This window comes from Rhinolophus sinicus, chromosome 14 (genome assembly GCF_057876585.1).
Source record: "Rhinolophus sinicus isolate RSI-liver-muscle chromosome 14, RSI-T2T, whole genome shotgun sequence".
Taxonomy (NCBI): Eukaryota; Metazoa; Chordata; class Mammalia; order Chiroptera; family Rhinolophidae; genus Rhinolophus; species Rhinolophus sinicus.
In genome coordinates this window covers 117,419,189-117,445,398 of record NC_142514.1, presented here as the reverse complement: position 1 = coordinate 117,445,398, position 26,210 = coordinate 117,419,189, and the positions used below count along the sequence as shown (strand labels likewise).

General features: G+C 35.0%; 1 protein-coding gene and 1 pseudogene across 6 annotated transcripts in view; both read left to right on the top strand.

Moving 5' to 3' along the window:
* The first annotated feature begins 4,559 nt into the window (after nt 1-4,559).
* CEP126 (centrosomal protein 126) overlaps nt 4,560-26,210 on the top strand; it is a 62,172-nt gene continuing 40,521 nt past the window's right edge. For all 6 annotated transcript variants that reach the window (XR_016018717.1, XR_016018718.1, XM_088791489.1 and 3 more), the window contains exons 1-4: nt 4,560-4,981; nt 9,221-9,340; nt 15,993-16,138; nt 20,923-21,034. Coding sequence is in view for 4 of the 6 variants with exons in the window: in XM_088791489.1 (XP_088647615.1) it covers nt 4,854-4,981; nt 9,221-9,340; nt 15,993-16,138; nt 20,923-21,034 (506 nt within the window). In the remaining 2 variants the exon portion in view is untranslated. The remainder of the gene's footprint in view (nt 4,982-9,220; nt 9,341-15,992; nt 16,139-20,922; nt 21,035-26,210) is intronic.
* On the top strand, nt 9,989-10,412 carry LOC109436155 (10 kDa heat shock protein, mitochondrial-like; annotated as a pseudogene).

Here is a 26,210-nt window from a genome sequence, read left to right as displayed (position 1 = left end):
TGATCACCACACCCCAAATTAGGGATTCTTGTTGGTGTTGAATTGATGCCAACAGCCATCAGTTGATAGTCTAAAATGCTAAGTAGAAATTTAGTCAATGTGGATATTTAAAGCAGATAGATAATTCAGACTTAAAATATGCTTCTAACTGAATTTAGCTATCAATGATGGTCATATTAACTGCATAAATGCCAAATTTCTAGGACTCTGATTTGTGTATTTTATATCTATATTGTTAAAAAAATTAATTCCTGAATATAAGGGAACTATTGTTATTGAAAATTGCCACTCTCTGAAATTGATAGATCAATGTCTCTGACAAGTCTTCAAATTCTCCCATGGCTCCTTCTCTTCATTATGTAAACAGGCCTAAGTCTTCACTATCCTAAATTTAAGAGACAAAGAAATACTTTCCTGAGTCTGGCTTCCTGTTCAAGGTATTCTTTTCTCAATTTCCTTTCTTCTCCTGAGAACCAGCAGGGCAGAGACTGCAGTTTTCATAGTACTAGCATAGTGATTGGTATACAATAGGCACTCAAATATAAATTAATGAAGTAATATCCTAAACTAATTATCTATTCCGTGGCTTTACTTCCTCACCACCTACTATTTAAACCCAAACAACTCTTATCTCTTATCCTAGTGAAACTTTCTTGGAGTTCCTCCAGTCAGGCAGTATGGTGTGGTTGGGAGTGCTGGCTCCGGGACCAGACTGCCTGGGTTTGAATCTTGATTGCACTACTCCCTTGCTCTCTCTCCTTTGTAGAATGGGGACTGTTGTGTGGATTCAGTTATTTAATATATGTAAGTACTTAGCACAGTACATGGAGAACAATAAGCATTCAAAGATTAGGTAGTTATTATTATTATTATTATTATTATTATCGTTATTATTACACTTTACCTATAATACAACTCTAACATCACTGACAATATCGATGCCCTTTAAAATCTATATTAGGAGTAGAGGAGTATATAACTTTAATCTTAAATTTGTAGTTGAAGTCTTATGAAATTGAAATGAAGATGGCAGAACTTGAGCAATTTTTCATCAGCCAGACAGTAAAATTCTTTGTTCTTTCATAGCTTGCCCAGAGACAAATTTAGGAAATTCTTACTTGAGCAAAAAAATCCTTCAACAGAAAAGGGAAAAAATAGCCTCAGCCAAGATAAAAGTGAAACTTCAATAAATCTTTCATCACAGGCTGCCTCATATAACTCACAAAGTTATAACAGCATTCAAAGTACATATGTGAACATGCATTGTAACTATAGCATGATTATTAGTAGTATCTTTCATAAATAAAACACATTTAACAATTTATGAGACCATGTTAATGAAGTTGGGTGTCTAATACGCATCTCACATTTATCATGTTAGAAGCCTAAATCTTATTTCTTCTCCCACCCTCAACCTATTCCTCCCTATCTTAGTAAATGGTGATACCTTTTATCCAGTTGTTCCAGTCCCAAATCTGAGAGTCATATGTGACTCTTCTTTTTCACACTCACTTGCCACAACCATTCATATACATATCTTATTGGCTTAAGGTTAAAATTTTGAACACTTCTTGTCACCCCCATTACTATCGTCATACTCCAAGTTTCCATAATCTCTCACCAACCTACTATAATAATATTCATAGTAGTCTCTTTGTGTCTAGTCTTAACCAATTATAGTTAATTTCCCTACAGCAGCTAGTGTGATCCTTTTTAAAGATTAAATTAGATCATGGTACTCTCCTACTCAAAATTCTCCAATGGCATTCCCTCCATTGGAAGTTGGATTTTATATTAATTCCTTGCATACTGTATAAGTCCTCACTGATTCTTAAGCACATCCCCAATGCACTTCTCCAGTCTGAAGTCCTAGCACGCTTCGTCTACCCTACTCTGTTCAAGACACAGTGGTCTTGTTACCGTTCTTTAAACGAATCAAAAATAACACTGCATTACATGCTGAGCGAAATAAGTCAGACAGAAAAAGCAGAGAACCATGTGATTTCACTGATATGTGGTATATAAACCAAAACAACAAAAGAACAAGACAAACAAATGAGAAACAGAAACTCATAGACACAGACAATGGTTTGGTGGTTGCCAGAGGGTAAGGGGGGTGGGGGGTGGGGGGTGGGGGGTGGGAGATGTGGGTAAGGGGGATCGAATATATGGTGATGGAAGGAGAACTGACTCTGGGTGATGAACACACAACGGGATTTATAGATAATGTAATACAGAATTGTACACCTGAAATCTATGTAATTTTACTAACAACTGTCACCTCAATAAATTTAATAAAAAAAAAAAAAAAAAAAAAAAAAAAAAAAAAAAAAATAACACTGCCTTCAAAGCCTTTTGCACTTACAGCACCCTCTACTCATAATATTCTTCAGCCAGATATTTGAATTCCAACCTTTCTCCATTCAAACCTCTGCCCTAATTTCTCTTCCTAGGAGGACTTCCTTGAGCACCCTACCTAAAATAGAACTGACATCAGTCTCTATCCCCCTACACTACTCCATTTTTCCTCATAGCACTTTTCACTACATGATATATTCTGCTGGGAAAGAAAAATATAAATACAAGTTTCATGAGCATAGGGACTTTGAAGTTTTATTTACCACTGTATCCTGAGCACCTAGAAAGTGCTTAGCACGTGCTCAATATATATTCACTTAATAAAAAAATATTTTATGGTTTTAAAATGTGAAAGAATTAAGTATTATATTTAATATGGATGTCACTTCTGACAAAATATAGAGGTTTTAGAATATTCTTTTTGTTGTTTAAGTCATATGTGTCTTTCCTGTCAAGAGATAAAGTTTATAAATGCCTCAAAGTATCTTTCTATTATCCAAATATCTAATCATGAAAGCCTTTTTTAGAATCTAGGACTATCTAACTTAAAATGCTTAATATTTTGAAGAAAGAAATAATTTAAAGGTCAAAAAATAGTTCCTGTGGTTTAAAACAAAAAGCTGGCAACACTGTTTAAATTTTTCTTCTTCTTGGTTATTATTGTAAAGCAACATTTGAGTGAAAAATGTCAGCAAACATTTGTAGGCAACCAAGTCATGCTTCTTAATGTTAATATACCATGCAACAAAGGAGTAAGGTGCCTAGGAGTTATGAGATACTAAACTATATATAATACTATAGCAAAAGCTAGACTTTCAGGAAGTCTAAACATGACTAAATACTCCAAACATCAACCACAATCTTCTCTCTTTTATTTGCACTTTGCGCTGTCCTACTTTGCTCTCTCTCTCTCTCTCTCTCTCTCTCTCTCTCTCTCTCTCTCTCTCTCTCTCTCTCATTTGCCCTAGAGAAATAGACTTGTGATGATAGCAGTGGGAATAGAATCAAGGTCAATGCTGGTGGCTAGGCCAGTTAAAAGCTTTCCAAGATAGTTAATCCTCCAAGTACACACATGTAGCCTTTCTTTGCCAAAATTGTATATTATATCCTCTTGGCATTGTCCTGAAGGGGGCTTATGTGTTTTTTGTTTTAAATCGAGACTGGATTTGCTGTGGCACTTTAAAATCTCAGTCACCAGAGCACATTCCAATTTGTCGTTGCATCCACCTTTGCAAAACCTCTATTCTAAATAGCGTCTGCAGGAAAAGTTTATTACTTGAACTCTAAAAATGAACAAATTGATTCACAAAGGCAGAAACATTTGAATGGTGGATGAATGGTCTTTATTTGGTTTGTACATTCTGTTTCCAACCTGGAAGTTTAAAAAAAAAAAAAAAACTGGCTGAAATAAAATATAGTTGGAATTTATATGTACTTTTATAATGGGCTCCAACAAAATGTTTCAGCTTTTTTTTCAAATTTTCAGTTGTATAGCCATTAAACTGATGGCTAGAAAATCCATTCAATTTTCCATACCTCCTGAAAGAATTTCAATATGATCTCTTTTGACATATTTTCCCAGGAGATTACTGGGTAAATCTGGACTTCTTTCCAGGCCACTGATGCTATGATGGTCTATTTTCAGAATCTGGCAGCAAGGCAGCCACCATTTGGAGCCTTTGAAGTGTAGACCTCTTAAGTAGGGAAAATGGCGAGGAACACGACTGCAGAGGGAATAGCAGAAATGTCATGAAGTGAACGAGAGAACGCAGAGAAAGGAAATTTCCACTTTAAAAGCTTTTTAAAAGAGATGGTGTTTGGGAATAGTAATGCCCCAGAAAGACACAACTTAAACTTCACAACAGGATTCGGTAGTTAAACTACAAATCCAACCCTGAATTATCCCCGAAGCCATCATTTCAGAATCCTCACAGTGACATTTGAATATATCGGGGGATTTGACATGTCACTGTCTTTCATGACTCTCAATCTCCCCACGAAAGCATCCTCATAAAAAGGAAACGTAGAACTGAGTCAGGCTCTAACGCACAGTTCAACTCTCAACCCCTGCACTCTCGGGACCCTGGAGATGCCAGGGTTCCCACCCGCCGCCAGCTGGGCAGTTTGGACAGGACCGGAGCCGCCAGAGCCTCCTATTGGCTGCCTCGGTAACCCCGCCCGCCCCGCCCGGCACCCTGGTTTCTGTCGCGAAGGACGCCGCGTCTGTTGGTTGTCAAGATGGCGGCGGCGGCGGCGGGGTCGCTGCCCTCACTTCTCCCATTGCCTGGCCGGTTCGTTACCGCAGCTACCGTCGCCACCACAGCTACCAGCGCGGGTCCACGGGAAACACAGCTCCCTCAGTCAACCCTTCCGCGCCCGTGACTCGGAGCCTGAGAGACCGAGTGTAGGAAGGGGCGGAGGAGCAGAAGGAGGAAGAGAGAACTGCTATGAGGGAGGCGCCAGGGGCGAGCCCCGAGGCGGCGTTGAGGTGAAGGATGCTGGCCGGGAGGCCCGGAGCAGGGAGTGCAGTCGCGGGACTAGACACTGAATCTTCGGACACCCGTGACAGAGCCCCCCTCAGCCCTCGGCTGGGCGGCGGGCGCCACCGACCTGGCGCTTATCTGTATCCTTCCTCACCAGCCGTGGTTGCCGGGGTAGCTTGTTGGAAGCGGGGCCCATCTTTTTTTCTCATTAGATTCCCATTACCACTGACGCAAGGTGATAGAAACTTGCCAGTCATCTTATTGCTGATATTTGCTTTAATACTGTCGTTGCTCCCTTTAGACCAGAAATTCTACCATTTTATCCCATTGTAAGACGACTTCCCCCCCACCTTGTTATCCTACCCCCATTCTTCAGCATTGGTGTAAAATTTTTGCGAATTTAAAAATACATCAACTGTGTGTTTTATGGGGATTACTTTCTTGGTTTCTAGGGTTATGCCATAATGTTCTTTTCTTCATATTATCCACCCCCTAAATAATCATGCTACTTGGAGAGAGGAATTCCACAAATAAGTAATTTGCTATTTTGATCAAGTCCCTTTTAACGGTTAACCTAGCATACACCTAATACATTTACCAGAGCTGCTAAAGCCCAGCACAGTTGGGTAATTTTCTATACTCTGCCCAGTCTGCTGTGAGAGAGACAGTAGAGAGAAAATGAGAAGCCAAAGACCTGGATGCTTCGTGCTTATCTCTGACCTTTCCCTAAGAAGTGATCGAGCCCATCTTTGATGTTGGTGTTGGTTGCATTGTAGAAAATTAAAAGTTTTATTTTCAAAATACGTTAACTATGTACATTTCTTTAGAGAATGTTATGATAATTAGCATTTAACTTTTGTACTCTCAAAGGACTTGGTTGGCAGTGACGGTGATAATCATCTTTATTCTTCTCGGAGAATGGAGTGTCTTCTCTTTGCAAGTTAACCCTGTTTTTTTATCCGCGTTGTCTTCTACTTCTCCTGGGATGTTGCAATTTTAACAGCAAGTTGACAAACAATTTTAATTTAGTGCTTGCTCTTTGACAGACACTGTTCTAGGTGATCAGGATAAACATCTAGTGAGGAAGACAGACACATACAGAGCTTATATCTGTTAAAATACCCCTTCTCTGAATACTTTCTTCAAACTTCTGTCCCTTCTGTCTTTTCTTTTTTTGGCTAAGTTCTCAGAATGGTAGCCTGCAATAGACCTTCTAGTTCCTCTTATCTATTCATTATTAACCCCATTCATTTTGGCTTTTGCCTTTGCTACTCCCCAAAACTGTCCTCTCAGAGATGTATTCTGAAATAACCTTATTGTTTTCTGTATGGATTTGATCCTGTCCCCTTGACTTGTTTTGTTTTTCTTTCTTTTTTTTTTTTTTGGACACTAAACTCCTATTACACTGACCCTGATTTCTCTCTAACTCAGAAAATAGGGAAGCATTGTAAATGGTTCATTGGCAAAGTGTATCTTTCCATCATTTTCATTAATGAAATAGTCATAGACTTAATTCTTTTAATTTTATGTGCTATGAATGTTGATAAAAACATCAAAAGAAATTCAGCAGTACCTTAAATGAACAAAACCAAAAAGACTTAATTCCAAAATTGTAATGATGGCTTCCCGTAAAGATACATATTACTAAAAATATACTTAAATACTAAATATATGGTTAAAATTATTTTTAATTATAAATGATCATTTCAATAGATAGCCAAGAGGCTTTGATAAAATCCAACAAATTTTGCTAATGTATAAATATGTATCTACATATATTTTTGCTAGCTTATATATATATTTTGCTAGTATATATAAATATACATATGAATTCTTTTTGACACTAAATCAAGAATATCATGTTACTAACACTTAAACACCTAAGCACCTCTTATAAATATTAATTTGGATGTCTTAGTGTCTGTAATGCTTCCCATTGAATACCTAGTGCAAAATAGGTGCTCAAATTTATTAAATGAATTACTAAATGAGAAAAACATTTAAGAACTGTAGTCTTAAAATAATAAAGTGGTTTGGTAAAATTTCTACATGTGATTTCTAAATGTGAATTCAGTATTCAGAGACCATCCAGCTAAGAGTCAAAATTTCCGGATTCTAAAGGCTATAAAAGAACAAAACTTTACAAAGTTCACCTATTTAATATTAGCTAAAGTTTTATCATTTCAATCTCTTATAAGAATTCAAATAGAAATAAAATAAAGTGTTTTGGGGTTTTTTAAGTTAAAGTTCTCTCACGTCCCCTTCACACTATGCCTCTTTTATTTTCATGAATGTCTCCAGTCTTTTCCCTTCCATTTTATCCTAATACCCACTTTGTCTCTCTTTCTTCCCTACCTAGTTCATACCCTATTCTTGCTTATCTGCACATATTCTGTTACCAGTATTCTTGGTTCTTTGCACCTTGAAAGGATGCGTAGAGTTAGCCAAGCATATGCAGAGAGATAATGGCATGATACATCATCATGGCAAGTTCAGTTTATGTAAGTATCTTAGTTTGGCTGGGCATAGGATTCATGTAGGGAAATGTTGAGAAAGAAAGTTGAAAAACAAACTAGATTATAGAAAGCATTATATTTCAAGAGATTTGGAATTTATCATGAAGATGATAAAGAGCTTTTGAAGAACAACAAAGAATGAGAAAACCAATCAGATTTGCCTTTAGCTTGCTATGTGGAGTTTCAAAGGAAGGATGACAAGTTTAGAAGTAAAGAGATGAGTTAGAAGACTACTGCAAGAGATTTAGAATGCCTGACCCAAGCCCGTGGAAGAAGAAAAAGAATCAGGATTACTCTAATAAATTTGGCAGAAATATAGGTTGTGTGACACATAGTTATTTTTTATAGCAACATATTTAAAACACCTAAATGACACCTGAAACTAAAATAAATAAATAAATAAATAAACAAACAAATAAATAAAATAAAACAACCTAAATGAGCTCCATTTGGAGAAGGACTAAATTGGAAGAGGGAAAGATGAGGGTGAGGTGGGGTACATTAGACTATGTTTTTAAGTCATAATCATGTGTTACCCAATCCTACAACCCATAGTATTCTTGGGTTTGTTTTCTGTTAAGTATATAAAAATTACCTTCCTTTGAACAAGTAGTTAACAGTGATTCTAATGGAAATATCTTACTTATATGGTGCAGTTTATATGAAAAACAAAAATGTAACCAACCATCTAATATTTTTTAAACTTGAAGATCATACTTTGAAAAGATGCAAAGACAGCAGCATTCTTTATAACTCAGCAGGCAAAAGTTTTATATACATAATACATATATTTATATATAAACATTTATGTATGTATATATGCAGACAGTCGTTTGATTAAACTTAAGAATATATAGTCAGAACATTAATTACACACATTACATTTGTGATTTTCTTTATGTTCTCATGATGAGATCTCAAACGTGGAACAGAGAACAGAATTGACTCCATCTGCATGCTTCTCCCCCTGCTTCCCCCACAATGTTGTTCTTGTGTACCCTGAAAGGAACTAGCACTTTCCTCCACTGCCATGTTGTGACTTTTACTAGCCAACGGTCTTATTGAATTCTGATTCCTTTTAATGAAGTACTCTATTAGAGAAGAACAAGATAAATCTTTAGCTGTTTCTGTGCTAGCAAAGAACAAGGTTTCATTCCCTTTTATTTCATTTTTATAAATCCTTCCGAAGAAACTTTAAGTAAATATATGTATACGAATGTGTGTAGGTATATGTGTGTGTTGAGGTGGTGCAAAATTTTATAATAAAATGAAGATAAAATGAATTATAGCCAATGATACCATTGGTGGTTAAATAGCAACGTAATTGGAAATGAATAAGTTCTCAATAGCAAACTTTCAAACTTGCAGAAGTTCAAATAAACATGATTGTTTTGAAATACACAATAAAGGTTTTTTGTAATATTGATGCAGAAAGGATCCTGAAATCTACTGAAAAGTGTGATTCATCTGCATGTATTTTCTATTAGTGAAATATAACCACCTTCATTTTCCCATACATGTGCCTAAGATAGTAACTTATTAATCAATACTCAAATATCTGTGTAATGAATGAAATGATATGCAGTCTCCTTATCTGAGCTCCTGATGTCTAAAAGTAATTTTTTTTTTTTTCCTGGGAAAGTAACATATATCTTCAGTTCTAATACCAAGTGAGAAACGTTTTTAAAAAACATAAAATATTTACTGGTTATATACTAACACTAATGTGTACACATACTAATTGTTCCACAGAAATGATTATGTCATTAGTATGAGGCTGTAATTGTATTTATCAGATGACACTGACACTCATCCAACTACTAAAGACATAAACTGTTGTCTTTAACTTTATGCTATCATTAGAGATATGAAAATCCATCTAGAGAAAAATTTAGAAGAAGAGCGCCAAATATTACTGCAGCAACAAAAAGAATGTCGAAATCGAGCACGTAAATATTTTGTGGAGTCAAATCGGAGAAAAAAGTAAGTAATTATATTTTATTCAGTATAGAAATTCAAAGTCATTATAAATTAATAGTTTCTCTACTTAGCATTTTTAAGTAAGCTTTTAAAGCATTTTATGACAGTGCTTTAATTGTAGAACACTGATCAAGATTTATGTGGCTTTGCACACTTTATTACTGTTTTTCTGCATAAAACACAAAGATACTGGTGTATTATCTAGATTATTGACGGTGACCATAGCCATCTTTTCGTCATAGAACTTACACTTCTTAAAATGACTATAACGTGTATTATCTTCTTTATTTTTGGATCATTTCATGATAAATTAAAAGATTACTGATTAGTATTTAGTCTCTAATAGAAAGTTTGATTTTAATTTATTATTCACTTCTATATAATTTTTCTGTATGTGCTATCCTCATTCATCCAATCAGAAAAAAATGGGGGCAATATGAATAATGGTGGAAATGTGATCAAATAGTTTTATAAACCATTGCCATAAACAAAAGTGTCCTCGCGCGCGTGGGGAGAGGCGGGTGGCTGGGGCGAGCGTGCTTGCCCGCTGGGCAGCCTTTTCTAAAGTTCATTGGTCGGAAGGACCAGACCGCAGGTCTCTCCTTGAGAATGTAGCTCGAGAGCAGAGAATGAGCTGTTGCTGCCTAAGTCATGGCAGGACAGGCATTTGGAAAGTTTCTCCCCCTCTTTGACCGAGTATTAGTTGAAAGGAGTGCTGCGAAAACTGTAACAAAGAGAGGCATTATGCTTCCAGAAAAATCTCAAGTTAAAGAAAATATTGCTTATAGATGATGTAATACAAAATTGTACACCTGAAATCTATGTAATTTTACTAACAATTGTCACCCCAATAAATTTAAAAAATAAATTTAAAAAAAAAAAAAGAAGGTATTGCAAGCAACTGTAGTAGCTGGTGGATCGGGCTTTAAAAGAAAAGTTTGGAGAGATTCAACCAGTTAGAGTGAAGGGTGGAGATAAAGTTCTTCCAGACTATGGAAGCACCAGAGTAGTCCTAGACGACAAGGATTATTTCTTATTTAGAGATGGTGACATTCTTGGAAAGTATGTGGACTGAAATCATTATTGACATGGCATCACATAAAGCTGCCCACCCATTCCACTGAAATTGTGAAGTCTCATCATGTAAATAATTTCCATGTCTCTCTTTTGTAATAAACTAATGATATCCAAAGTAATGACATCCAGTATCTCTTAAAATTTAGTTCCACTATATTGATATAAACATCCAAATAAAAATATATAAATAAAAACAGAAAACAGTTTTCTAATATAAGCTGGAAACTAAAGTAAATATGCAAACCATCCAATCACCACTTAACATTTATCAAGATTTGTTTGAACTATTAGATTTTTTTTAAGACAGAGTGATTTTGCCATTTTTTCATTGTTGTTTTTTGCTACCTTGTCCATATTCCTATAATATGCAAATGGCAGAAAAGCCCTATAGTTTATTAACTACATCATTGGGCATATGTTGCAAATCCCATTGGAGGAATACAAAATTGTTTGCCTGTAGTTTTGTCTGGCATTATCTTTCTCTTTAGATTAACTCTTTCATTGTCTGGTGTACTTTAAATTATTTAATGAAACTTGGTTTTGTTTTATATTTGTGTGCTTCTGTTTTTCTCCTACCTTTTGGCTCCTGAAGCCTATAAAAGGCACATGATAAGTGTTCAATAAAGATGAATAATCATATGCTGAAAGGCTCATGGGCTTTGGAGTCAGATCAGAGATCTAGGTTTAAGTCTTAGCTTCATGAGTTAGAGCAAGTTATTTAATCATTTTGAGCCTCGGTTTCTCATTTATGATTTGAATTAATACATCGATTTAAAGGGATTGTTATGCAAAAATGGTAATGTTAGAGAGGAGTAGTTGAGAACACATGTAAAAGTAATTATGGTGTCTGGCACATAGTGCTTCTTCCCAATTAAGCTTATTTTGTTGATTAATAAATTAATATTTGCCGGTTGTGTTTTCTAATAATTGACTTGCTCTGTGCAATAGCAGCCTTTATATATGGAATTTGATTCATAAACTCCCTACCTGTCTTCTCTCGTCAAACATGTATATGAATTCTGATGTAGGAAATATAGAGGAGAAGTTTGGGTTTAAAATACTAAGAGGCAGAATATTTTCTAATACAATGTCATTATGTTTAATTTTTCTGTTACCCTACAATACTATGTAAAGACATACAAAATTTTATTTTTATACACTAATCATTTGTCCCTATATTTCACCTTTTATAAAGGGGGCCAAATTATTTGTACACTTCTGAATTTCAGAATACTATCATTATGGTCTTTTTGGCCTTACTATTATCTATCCACTGAGGCTTTACATCATCTGTTTACACTGTCCACTCACATTATGATTACAGAGTGTTGGGTTTTTTAAAGTATTTTTTCCTACAACTAGAGACAATCTCCTTCCACTATTTGTTGGTTATACTTTGACTTTGTCAGTATTGTCCCTAGTAGTACTCAAAGGAAAATGCTCATAGCACCAAGTGTTCTTTATTTCTATTAATTACTTAAAATCACACATTTTTATTTTCTTTTTTACTTCTTTTTGCTTTTCTATTTGCCAGTATTTTTCTTACATGTTTTCATCACATACTCAAGTTTCCATTCTTTCATTCAGTGTTACATACAATGTAGTCCTCTTTGTTTCCCTCCAAGATCTCTTTCTTTCATCAAAAGGTACTGCTCCAATAGGTACTGGTTACCTTTTAGGCCTAGTGCATAATTGGCATCCTGGGCCTTCCCTTTATTGCTCTTAGGAGTTGGAGCCACAGTTTCTTGCTTATGGAAGCATAGCATCACTTTTTTGTTTTGTCCTATGCCATCAGTTTGCCAGAGCATATCCTCAAGTAACTTTCTAATATACTGCTTTGTAGACCAATTAATTTTAAGATACACACACACATAAAGGAAATAAACTAACTCATTTTCTACATTGTTTTTAATTTTCAATTTTAGAACTATCTTTTGGTAAATAAGTGGGCAGGCATTTATTTATGCAACAAGCATAGTTGATTGAGTACCAATGATTAAACATTATGTCAGGAGAAAAAATTATTCTGTTTATTTTACCATTAAATTTTACAAATGGCAGTAATCTTATTAAATGTGACTTCATGAAGGAAAGAAATTGAAATAAATTTTAAGAAGTAAACAGCCCAAAAGGAGCCTTCAGATAGTTTTAAAACAATATAATATATGTATATACGTATGATCAGACAATGTAACTAACAGAATAAAAAAGGACAAAATAGGGAAAATTACCCAAGTAAAGAGAAGAGGAAACATGACCAAGTATCAGATGAGGGACAAGCACTTTGGAAGAGTTACTAAGATCTATAATAAAAAAGATTCCTTTAAATATCCTAAAGGCAGAAAAAAATACCTCAAGAATCATGGAATGAATTGTTGTCGAACATGAAATATGGAGTAGCTGCGTTATCTATTAATGAGAATGATAGAGCTTCGAGTTAACCCATGAAGCAAGAAAAATGTACCCTTAGACCAAATAAGACGGAAGTATACTTTAAGCAATAAGTCATATTCATCAAACCTCCATATATGGAGATATGGCATAAGCTAAAAAATATAAATAGATTCAGATAAGTTTCAATATCAGTAGATTTAAATATCCATGACTATATTATTATCCATAATATATTAAAGGAAAATTAAAGAAATTTAGGATATTTGGAAGTTATCTTTGACCATTAAAATAATGTCAGAGAGGACAGCCATTTATTTACTCAAGTTTTACTGGGTTTAATATACTGGAGGATAAAAATAAAATGCATGATTGCTGCCCTCAAATTACTAATAATGAAGTAATATAGGATGGCAATGCCATGCAAAAAATACTATGATAGAGTCACCTACAAGGTAGTATGGTAGCACATTTCATATACCACAAGACAAAGAGTTCCGGGAAGAGTGAAGTCTTATTAGATAACCAAAAGTTAGCCAGGGAGCATAAGGGATAAACGTTTTTAAGCAAAGAGAACAATATGTGAAAAAAATTAATGTTGTGAAATATAAAAGTTTTTGTGTGATTTAGGCACAGAAAAATGTAAAAGACAACAGGAGATGAAGCTACAGAGTTGGTAGGAGACATTTCATAAAATAGCTTTTCTGCGAATCTAAAGAAATTAAAGTCTCTCCTTACGACTCTGAGTTGCTGTTGAAAGAGTAAAATCAGAGACGTGGCATGATCAGATTTATATTTTAGCGCATTGTAGCAAAGGGGTAGAGGCTGTATTGAAGTACAACTGGAGGCAAAGAGAATGGGTAAAAAGCTGTTACACTGATCTGAGCAAAAGAATGAGTATGGAGGTAGAGTTGGGATTGTGTAGATAGGGTCAACAGGAGTCAAAAATCAACTATGTGTGGTGCATGAAAAGCATTGTCAGAAATGGAATACTTGTGGATTATGTGAACTTTATTTTAACATTTTAATATAAATCTAAATTACAATGTACATTTCTATAGTTTTTTATACAGATTGTGATAAATCTGGTTTAATATTTTCTTCATGCCCTGGACTCATTAGTGTGAGCATCTAATATGTTGTTCTTTTTCAATAATGTTTTGGTTATTTGGGGTCCCTTGAGATTCCATATGAATTTTAGGATGGGTTTTTCTGTTCTTGCAAAAAGAAGTCATGGGATTTTGATAAGGATTTTCATTTTGGGTAGTATTGACATCTTAACAATATTAAGTCTACCAATCCATGAATATGGGATGTCTTCCCATTTATTGGTGTTTTTCTTAATTTCTTTCAGCAATGTTTTGTAGTTTCAGTATATAAGTCTTTCACCTCCTTGGTTAGGTTTCTTCCTAAATATTTTATTCTTTTTGGTAAACAGAATTTTAAAAAAATTTCCTTTACAGATTGTTCATTGTGCATATATAGAAACACAACTGATTTTTCTGTGTTGATTTTGTGTCCTGCTGAATTTGTTTATTAGTTCTAACAGTGTTTTTGTGGAATCTCCTGGTACTATGCTGAGTCAGATGGTGAAAACATACTTCCTTATCTTAACCTTGGGGGCGGGGGAGGAGATTATTTAGGAAGGTAAAAATCTTCTCTCCCACCTGTGGCACTACACCACTACTTCCTAACCTACCACAGAGGTTAGACCACTTGAAGATCTATAGCCCTACTGCCTAGAAGTATAGTTCTATAACAGGGTGGAATACTTTTGCTTCTCTCCCATCTGACTCTTACCGTTAAGAGTCTGTATTTCTTCCAGGGCCTTCAGGTAAATAGCTGCTATTGTAGATAAGCTAATTGACTAGAGGAATTCTGCAAAAACAGCCTCCTAAATAGGTGGGGAAAGATATGCAAAGCCATGACTGTTTATGAAAGATTTACAGGAGTCTTGGGACCATACTCCTGTAAATCAGTGGCAGGGGTGGGGGTGGGGGTGTCAAGAATGTCAAGAATGGCTGGGAATACAGAGATTTGGAGGAACTCCCCCCCCCTCTCTTCCTTGGATCCCACCTCTTGCCCCACCCATTCTCCCTTCTCTTGACATAAAAGAAACTGGGCCCTCTTAAAATGGACTTGAGACGCCATTAGGTTTCCCATCTTCTGAGTTGGCGCCTTCTTGACCAAAAAACTTAATATTCCAAACTCAGACATTTTGAGTTTGGGCCTTTTGAAGCGTTAGGCACCAGTAACAGTACCCTAAATGTGAGTTATTTAGAATGGAATAATGCTCCAACTAGTGGATATCGTGGATATCTTTAGAAGGATGATTAATAGTAACCTATGATGTTAACCACCCCCCCAACACCATGCACTCTAATGAGATCAGTAGGAAGATTCTCTAGTAGTGAATTTCAGTGAATTTGCTTTTTCATTTTTCTCATTGCCCAGTAGATAAATATTGAAACATGCACAAACATTTTCCACAGATAAAACTCTTCTTTGAAACAGTTTAAACTACAATTTAAACTAGAAAACACAATCTGAAGTGCCTAGGGGTGATCAGAAATAAATGAAATGGGAAAGTTAAGAAAAATAGGGAATGGGTAAGGATTACAGGCAGGTGTTCATAGCCGTGTGTGAATAAGAGTCCAGGGTTGCTAAATCTTCATTTTTAAGAGAAGTTGGACATCAAGATTTGTAAGTAAATTGTCTGGATTTTTAGCACAGTTCAGACTTAACATGACAGCCAATTTAAAATGTTTGGTCAAAAGGAAAAAGAGAACTATACAGCATTTTTCTGACTGTCCCAGAATTTTCAAGGCTGCTATTTTCACCAACAAATTAGTTCTTTATGTTACAGAAAATAATGTAGCTTTTTAGAAAACAATTTTTCCACAGCAGAGCTTGGAAGGTAAAAAATTAGAAACAGCCTCATTGCAGAGACTTCTCTTTGTTGCAAAAGACCTGGATAAAGTTCTGAAATTACCACTTTCAAAGATACCTAAAATCTTAGTTGAGGGCTTTCTTTTTTGTTTTTAAATTTAAAATGTGTTGTTTTTAAGTAAACTTTTTAAATATGAAAACACAATTATATAATAAATGCAGTTTTGAAACTTTTCTGTGTTGAGATTTTTATAACTTATTGCTTAATTCTGTTATCTTCTTTATGTTTTAAATATAGAGCTTTTGAAGAGAAACGAAAAGAACAAGAAGAAAGAGAATACCAAATCAGAGAACAAATACTTCAACAAAGAAAACAGAAGTTTGAAGAAGTCACTGAAAGATTTCAGCGTGCCCATATTCCTCTTTCTCAGCGGAGGAGAACAGGTATCTTAATTTCTAGAATATGAAAAGTTATAATCACATTTGACTTGAGTAGACAATAAAATAATAAATTAAGAAACAAAGTGGGAATTCAAACTAAAAAGACTAGTATGCCTTTTTAAGTAATAGGACTTTAACCAAATGAAAAATTGCAATTTGATTCAGGTTTTATTAGGAGAATATTTTGTCCGCTCTAGTAGAAAATTTTGAATGTTCACAAGTTTGATTTTACATCAGTCTTGCTTATAATGTTTTGTCTTTTTAAATGATCTAATAAGTAGCTTAATAAAGGAAAATTTAACATTTAATTTCAGTGAATTAGCGTCACATTCATTCTGGCATTTATTCACACTTTGGTTCAAATTCATATTTAAGAGACTGGCAAAATAAAAAGAAAACCTACAGAGTGATATAGTCCAACAATCTAAGACCTGGAACCAATTAAGAATTTAAATATGACTGTGGTTGATTCTTTGGTATCCATGGACATTTTTTATACCTTAAATAATAACACAGAATTAGCAACAAAATGTCAAAGCTTCAAAAAAGAAGGTACAAGGAGCACCTTTATGTATTCAACAAATATATGTTGTACTTAGCCTTGGGCTAAGTGGAGATACAAATAAATCTAATTGTACTCTCACAACTTATTGTGGAGATGAGAGTAATATAAACAGTGTCAATAAATATAATAATAATTGCTCTGGTAGTAGACTGTATAAAGTATTATGAGAACACAGAGGAAAGAACACTAAATGTGTATAGGGACATCATCCCTGGAAAAATAACTTAATTTCAATCTTGAAGAATGAGCATTTTGCCAGGCAAAGAGGAAGTAAAAATCTTTCCACACAGAAGGACCAGTTTTTGCAAATAAATTATATATTTCAGTATATCTGAAGCATAGGAAGGGATGAGAGAAGAAAAATGGATATGAGGCTAGAAAAATAAACGGGAACCACTTCTCAAAGAGCTTTGCATGCTAGGCTAGGAATTTCATCTTTATCTAAAATGCAATCAACTTAAAGTTTTTTAAGTGCAAACAAGCCATTAGAAATCTTACTGTAAGTCAGGGCAGCTTGTAGTGCTGCTAAAAATAACAATGATAGCTTAAATATGATAGGGTGTTTTTTTTCCTCTCATATAATATGTAATCCTGAGGTAGGCAATCAAAAGCTGGTTTGTTTGTTATAGTGTCACTTAGAATCCAGACTCCTTCTGTCTCTCAGCTCAACCATCCTTAATATGTGGTTTAATATCTTTACCCTCATGATCACATGGTAGCTGCCATCGTATCAGTGTTGTAAGCAGGAAGAAGGAAGAAATGTAAAAAACAAAAGAGTATACCTCTGAGTTATTTTTAAATTGTTTATATCTATCTGTTTATATCTAATTGGCAAGTCCATGTGTAAGGGAGACTGAAATACAGTTTTTTTAATGTGGCTATATTACCACCCCTATCAATACAGGGTCTGTTGCTAAGGAAAAATGGGAAAATTGATATTAGGTAGGAAACTAGGGGTCTCTGCTATAATTAGTTTTGTTTGTTAGATAATTACAGATACAACATAGAAGATGGATCGAAGTAGAGACATACTAAAGTAGAGTAGTAGGAGATTATTTTAGTATTTGTGGCAAGAGATGTTAAGCTGCTGAATTAAAGCACTGCCTGCACTAGATATGATGATAAGAAGTAATATACTCAGGAGCTATAATCAAGAGGATTCGGTCCTAATTGACAGAGAGCAGTTGAAAGACTAGGAGAACAGTGCCCTTAGTACTTAGCACAGAGCCTCACATATTTTTAGCACTCAATAAATACTTCTTTAGTGAATTGATTATTTTGGTGGATGATAAGAATATTAATTAGGTTTATAAATTAAGGAGGAGAATCGGGTTAGAGGTGTGAAAGATTATTTATTAAGTTTTAAATGGACTGAATTTGAGGTTTCCATGGCTCATTCAAATGGGGAAATTAAATTAGCAACTAGAGATATGGGTCTGAAGTTTAAGAAAAAGATATGAAATAGAAATATGTATTTCAGAGTCACTAATGAGTAATATATAGTTGATAAATGAAGCCATAGGAAAGATAAGCTAAATAACAGAGAGGACCACAGATTGAGGATGGGTCCTAAAATAGAACCTTTATGCACACTAGTATTTACTATGGGTAGAGCAAGAAAAACTAAAACTGGATTTTGAGAAGTAGTTATCAAGAAAGCAGATGGGAAACAAAAGCAAACAAAGAAAATAACGGATAAGTAGGCAAAAGAGAAGGTAGTTTTAAGAAAGAGGAAGTGGTCAATTGTGTTAAATTCCTCAGAGAAGTAGTCACCACTCATGAATATTATTTGCCCCAAAAAATGGTGCTATCAAAGGGCCTAGGTACAAAAAGTTAGGAGTTTTAGCAAAAACAAATGCCGCACACATCCACACAATGGAATATTATGCAACTGAAAAAAATAATGGGGAAATTCCTTATGGATTGATATGGAAATACCTCCAACATAGGTAGATTTACTATGAAGCTATGAGGTTTAAGTTTCAGGAGCCCTCACTCTCATGGCCCCTATATCTAATTTTATATTAGTAATTTTGCATTATTTTTTCTAAATGAGGGCCCCCAAATTGTATAAACCGTATACTCTCATAAAACCTCGATCTATTCCTGATTTCCAGAATATATTGTTAAGTGTAAAAACAAGGTCCAGGTCAATATACATAATATTCTGCCTTCTGTCTGAGAAAAGGGGAAAATTAGAATATATATTTATATTTGATTGTATTTGCATAAAGAAACATTGAAGGGATACATAAATGACCAATGAGAGCAAGACTTCCAAATGTGTCGTATATATTTTATTTCTGAATATGAATATATTACCCACATAAAACGTTAAATTCATAATTTAAGAAAATGTAGTGCTATCAATGAAGAACAAATCTATGTAAGACAACTATTTATTTGTCTATTAGTTTAGTTTATTCCAAATTATGAGTGTTAAAGTTTCACTACATACAAGTATGCATGATAGCTAACAGTTCTCCTTGCTACAAAGAAGGGCAATAGATTGAGGGCTTCAGTGAGGTTAGAATATTGTTAGAGTGAGAACATTAGAGTAAAAAAAATGGGAAGGATTGGAACTAGTGGATTAAATGATATGATAAAGCTGTACTACACAGTAAGTAAAAAATGTAGGCTGAAATTATCATCAGTGAATGAAAGGTAGTGCCTGGGGAGGTCATTAGCTAACAGCAACAAGAAGTATTAATGGTGGTTGTAATTTGACTTAAATTAGTTTTAAAGTCAGTTTTTAAGTTCTCTTTAATAGATAAGAGGGAGTTAAGAAAAGCAAGACTATAATCTAGCCTGACTAGACATTAATTAGCAAAGCCTAACAAAACAACTCATACAACTAGTTCAGTAAGCTCAATAAAGTTCCAGTTCTCTGTCCTTTTAGGTGCTCTGACTACACCTTAAATGAAAAGTATACACTCGGGCATACGCAACCACATTCCAGAGACAGAATTCTGTGCCCTCTGGCATTGGACAATTAGAAATGTTTCTATATTAATGTCTAGACACAAGACTGATTAGAAATCAAGCCTCAAGTGCCATCCACGAGGGTAAAGGGTATAGACCTCCCTAAATTCTTATTCTCTGTTGACTCAATGGTTGGGAGTGATTAAAATATGTTTCGGAAAATCCACTTGTTTTAAATACCTTTAATTTCAGCAAAGAAAGCCCATATTTAATATTCATCAAGCTACTCAACAGGCTATTATTTTCACCAATGAAAACTGATATTGGACATTAAATATGCTGATTAGAAGATACTCAAAATCTACAGCTTGATATAATCTGGTCCTTTATTATTAGAATATCCAGCAAACCATCCCATAACTGTGTATTCTTCACTAGTATATTATGCTATTACCTCTTGATTAGGGAAATGGACCATCTGTAAAGTTCAATTTTGAGTTAACCCATATATAATAATATACTGGTTTTGCTTCAACATTTTAGAATAAATAACAGACAATGTAATAGTGGGAAAGTCTGATGACATGGGTTTTTTAAAGGAGAAAGTAGGAAAGACAGTTTGGAGGTATCAGTGAAGAGCAGAAAGTCACCTACCCTACCTCTAGACCTTCAGTTACGTGCAGTGTGTAATTGTAGAAAAATAATATTTCCACTTAAGAGGGCTTCAGGAGAAGCAATATCCTTAAAAGAGAGCTGTGTTTCAACTCAAACAAGAAGTGAATTAGAGGTTGTGCAAAGTAGTATGTGAGTGAGTCATATATAATGTATATGTATGTGAATATATACATACATTATGTATGTGAAAATATATTTATGTGAGTCATATATAATGTATGACTTTGAACAAGTCATTTATCTTCTCTATGCTTTGGTTTCCTCGGTTGCAAAACGAAGATTCAAATAATGTCTGCCTGATAGGGTGGTGAGGATTAAATTAGATAATACTTACAAAGAGCTTAAATATAATGTCTATAACAGTAAGTGCTCAATACATGTTAGTTGGTGTTTTTATAGCTTCCTGATATATATTCTTAAAATTGGTGATGGGAATTCTGAGGTAACAGTTTCTCTTTGGGGAATTAGATGTCTAAATTTAAACTATTTAGACTATTCCAAAAAATATTTTCTTTTTACCATTTTGAAGTAGTATTTTATCATTGACCAATTAAATTATATATAAAGAGATCATTGAATATGAAGTGATTCTGTACTATTTGATATTTCTTTATTATCCCCTTAGTTTTTCAAAAACCAGCTCCTCCATTAGAAGAGGCTCTCAAACAAATTCAAGAATCCAACTTAAAACCAAAGGTGAACTTTCCCTCTTCCCACAGACCAACAATAAACTGGAGGTAAATAATTTATGACTATTATGTGTAATTATTAATACATAATAATTAAATAGCTTTCTAGTTGCTGTGTTTGTAGGCCTTTTCATCAGTTACTCCTCACATCTGTTTCAGTTACTATTTTATTTTCACAAATTAAATTAAGGTAGAGTGGAATAAATCATTTAAGAATAAGGCAGAATTTTAATTTGTTGTCTTTGGTATTACAATTCTGCTTATGTTAAATAATTTTCTATGGAAACTATCCTCAAAACCATTTTAAAATATTGGCATTGGCTATTCATCTTTACTGAGATGAAAAAATTGTGTTGAACTGTAGTGATATAAATTTAGGTAAAAGGAATAACTCTATGGTAGAAATGGGTTTTTCCTCACTGAAAATCTTTCCTAGATGTCTTCAGAAAGGTACAGTGTCTCCTGCTTCCTGTCCACATTAGCTTAAATGAGTCATCTACAAGCAATAGGATGGACCAACCAACTACTGAGCACCCTCTGACATCCTATATTTTCCATTTATTTATTATAAGTGTTTATTGAAGCTACTACATGCATAGCACTAGAGCAAGCACTGTAAGGGCACATTTAAAGGGGTGACTGAAAAGAGGCTAAGAAAGGGACTGGAAAGCTAACAAAGGATGCTCAAGCACCCCCCAGAACTGACAACAAAGGCAGTATTACCACCACAGACCTGAACTGAGAAGAGCTGTAGCTATAGGGAAGGGGTACCAAGCAGGATCTGTGGTCCTAAGTGGGGGAACATTGCCACTGCTAAGCCAAGCCCAGCAGAGAGGAAGCCAAAAGAATAATTATCAAAAACCTCTTTCTTCTGTCACCCTCCCATTTCTTGCTAGTGCCTTCCATTGACCAAACTCAGCCAGAAATCAAAAAGCCAGGGATCATTCAGTCTCTGCCAAGCAGAGACAAGTAGAGAAGTGAGTCTTGAAGATCAAAGAGAAATATCCAGCCTAGAAGCAATGTGTCACTATCTGGCCCCTTTTGTCAGAGCAGTTTTATTGGAATTAGGGGGACAGAAAAGAGATTGCAATGAGTTGTAGAGAAATAGAGAGCAAGAAAGTAAGGATAACAAGTGTAGTTTGGCTGTGAAAGGAAAAGAGTGATAGAACAATAGCCAGACAGAATAAAAATGTGAATGACATATGGTCCTCTGCCAAGAAAGTATTGCAGTTACATTACATTGTAATGATAGTTACACCATAATACACGTATATTCCCATGTAATAGGCGCTATTACAGAAATATTAGCAAAGTGATAAAGAAATACAAACTTTAAAATTGGAAAGAAGACTTAAAGGATGAGTATAAATTGTCTAATAAAGAAGCATAAGTTGGATTTAGGAATGTTTATGCCTGCAGTGTCATAAAAAACACTGACCCCTAAAGGAATAGAACTTGTTCAAAGTGTCAGGACTATAGGATGTGTTGCTGGTAAGACACGAGATGATCTAGAAATGCAGACTGAGATCAGATGTGAAACGCTTGTGTGTCTAGCTAGGAAGTTTGAACTTTATCCTATAACTAGCAGAAAACCAGTGGAGATTTTTAAGCAGGGAGTGATATAATCCTCTTTATTATTTTAGAAACATTATTGATGTGAATATTGGAAAGCAAAAGGATGGAGAAGAATCAGAGGGCCCTCTAGCAAGCAAACATGTATTAGTTATCATTATACCAAATCTGTGCTAGGACTAAATAACATACATCATCTTTGTTTTAGGAGAAATTATCTTCATTCTAAATTAGAATACATAGTTTTCATGTTATTATTGTAACACACTACGTTTTGTAATATATTATTAGATCGGTGCGAAAGTAATCTCAGTTTAAAAGGTTAAAAATAATTGCAAAAACCGCAATTACTTTTGCACCAACCGAATATTATGACTGATTTCATGATATCTATATCCACCAGTATATACACCTATAGACACATAAATGTTATGTATTTGAAAAACAACAAATGTATACAATTTATAGAGAGAACAGTGGTTTATTTATTAAAAAATTGAAATTTTCTCCACATATAACTAACAATATTAAATAAAGTGTGTGAAAATGTTTCATAAACTATAAAATGCTGTACAAATATGAGATGTTGGAATATTAAGGATCAGGTGTTAGGTTAATAGAAATATTTATTTATACTATTTACCACAAATATGATTAAGCTGCAAATATTGATAAACTACAGTTACCTTAAAAATATGTTTTCTGTGGAATATAAACCTAAAATGTGTTGAGGAATAAAGTACTGTCATGTACCATTTAACGACGGATAAGTTCTGAGAAATATGTTAATTATGTGTAGTTAGGTGATTTCATCATTGTGCAAACATCATAGAGTGTTTTATACCTAGCTGGTGTAGCCCACTACACACCTAGGCTATATTGTCTGCTCCTAAGCTACAAGCCTGTACAGCATGTTACTATGCACTGCACGCTATTTTACAGCAAATTATTTTTATAAGTACGAAGAATATGCTCTAAAATAATTATAAAACGTATAGTATCATAAATCCGTAAACCAGTAGCATGGTTGTTTATTATCATAAAGGATGCACACTGTACCTAATTCTATCTGCTGTACTTTTATACGACTGGCAGTGCAGTGGGTTTGTTTACACCAGCATCACCACAAACACGTGAGGAATGTGCTGGGCTAAGATGACACAATGGCTAGGACATCACTAGATGATAGGAATTTTTCAGTTTCATAATAATCTTATAGGACTGCAGTTATATATGTGGTCTATCATTGACCCGAACATCGTTACGCAGCTCATGACTATAGTGCAAGAAACAGGGAGCTTCCTAAGAAATGGAGGTGTATCAGTACACATAAATAGTTTTTCTTATATGGACAATATTAATGATCGTTAAAATAGTTTAAGATGTTAATAATGTGGTCATCTAAAGGAGAAAAAAATTCTATGAAGAAATGGAAAGCATTTGAAGGTTAAGCCTCAAGAAAAACAAAGAATGTGCTCATATGAAAATCAAAGCTGCCTCAGGAAATAATGAGATATAAGAATTTTAATAAGGGATTAACATTAAAAATATAAGTAGTTACAGGGAGGCCAGTTAGCTCAGTTGGTTAGAGCATGGTGCTAATAACACAAAGGTTGCCGGTTTGATTCCCCACATGGGCCACTGTGAGCTGTGTCCTCCTTAAAAACACAAAAACAAAAATAAAACAAAACAAACAAAAAATATATATATGTGTGTGTATATATATATGTGTGTGTGTGTATGTGTGTATATATATATATATATATATATATATATATATATATATATATATGCATATATACACACACACACACACACACACACACACACACACATACACACACATATATATAGTTAGCCTTCCATCACATCCAAATCCTTACCACAAATATAATATACTTGACCCTTCTGGTAGATGTAGGGTAAAAGAAGCTATGCTTTTCCCCATATTAAAATATTATATTTTACAATGATGTTGTTAGATATCTATCTCCAATATCCATATATTTGTGGTGAGACCATCGATTCTAAACACATGCTACCCTGAGAAATCTGGCCAGAGCTGAGCAGTGGTCTATTTGACCTATATTTGCCCTTTGTATTAGTCCTTGAACCAGATTGTCTAGCCTGTATTCATGATCTGTATGACTATCAGACTTCTGGAGGTGAAAATACTCTAAAAGCAAGGAATGAGAAAAGGGGAACATGAATAAGCTATGTATATTTCTCAACCCATGTGAGAGTATGCTGGTTGATCAGAAGTAGATCATGTATCGACCCTAAGGACAAAAAATAATATGAATCAAAAGCCTAGAGGCAACCCAATAAACAAACAGACAAACAAACAAAAAATCTTAATAAGGCTGCCTTTCTACCTGCCTGTCCAAATGCTTTTCCACCTGTGCAGATCCATTCCTGCCTGTCCAGCTGTCTCCAAACCTGATCCCTACTTACCTGATCAGCTATCTCCTTCACGGGCCCCATTGCTATCCCACCATTCCCAAATTCTTCCTAGCTATCCAACTGTTTCTCCCACCCGCCAGCCCCTGCCTATCCGTCCATCTGTTCCCTCTACTCTTCCTAAGACCTTTTTACCAGTCCCATTATTGTCCTCCCCAATTAAGTATCTTCCTCACCCTCCAGCCCCAGCTACTCCCAGCTTTTCTAGCAGTTTCCCTTTTCTACCAGCCCCCATTCCTTCTGGGCCACCTGATCGTCTACCCCACCCACCCCAAAGTTCCCCAACCATTCCTGATTCTGACTCACAGAGCAAATTATTTTACAAAACTTTCAGACCCAAACATTTCCTTACAGCACAACGTTGTGCCCCAGCCACTCTAATACCTGCCCTTGTTCATCGTTCCCTTCCAGCTCAACTGGTTGCTTCCCCAACCCCTTTGGAAGCTCTCCCTGTTTTGAAGCTTTCCAATTTATCCAGTCATCCCCCTCATCAAACAGTCCCCACTCTTTCTTATATCACTCCATTGCCTAAATATCCTGCTAGCTTAGATCTTTTTCAGTCAGTTCAACAGTCTGTTCCACAAACCACATTGTCAAATCTGCCCCAGGCCTTGGTAGACCATCTTCCTGCCTCAGTTCTCTCCCATCCACCTCCCTGTCACTCTCCATCCTCTTCTTTGTCTTCATCTACTGTTTCTACATCCTCCTCACCCTCTCTACAGTTTTCTTCCTCTTCATCCACTCTTGCCTCTCCTCCACCTTCCTCTTCTACCTCTCCATCCTTACCTCTTTCATCTGTTCCTCTTTTTTCCTCACCTTTGCATTCATCTCCCTCTCCATGTTTGCTTCCAACTTATTTAGATTTTCCCTCTCCAGTTTCTCCTGTTTCTTCTTCCTTTATGATTTCTTCTTCCTTTCCCCCCATGCTTCGCTCTCCCTCTCTTTCTACCTCCCCATCTTCTTTTATTCCTATCCATCCCTTCAATCCGCCTCACTGGGGGAAGAAAGTAGAGAAGAGAAGAGAAGCAAGTGGAGTAGCGAAGAAAGAAATAGAGAAGAAAAAGTTGAGAGACTACAACTTTGAAGGTAAATAAATTGAGTTTGATGTTTTGTAGATTTAGCAATATTTTGTTTGGGAATGGTGATTAAAGGGGAAGGGATATGTAAGAGTAGAAAAGCCTAAAAGGAGGAG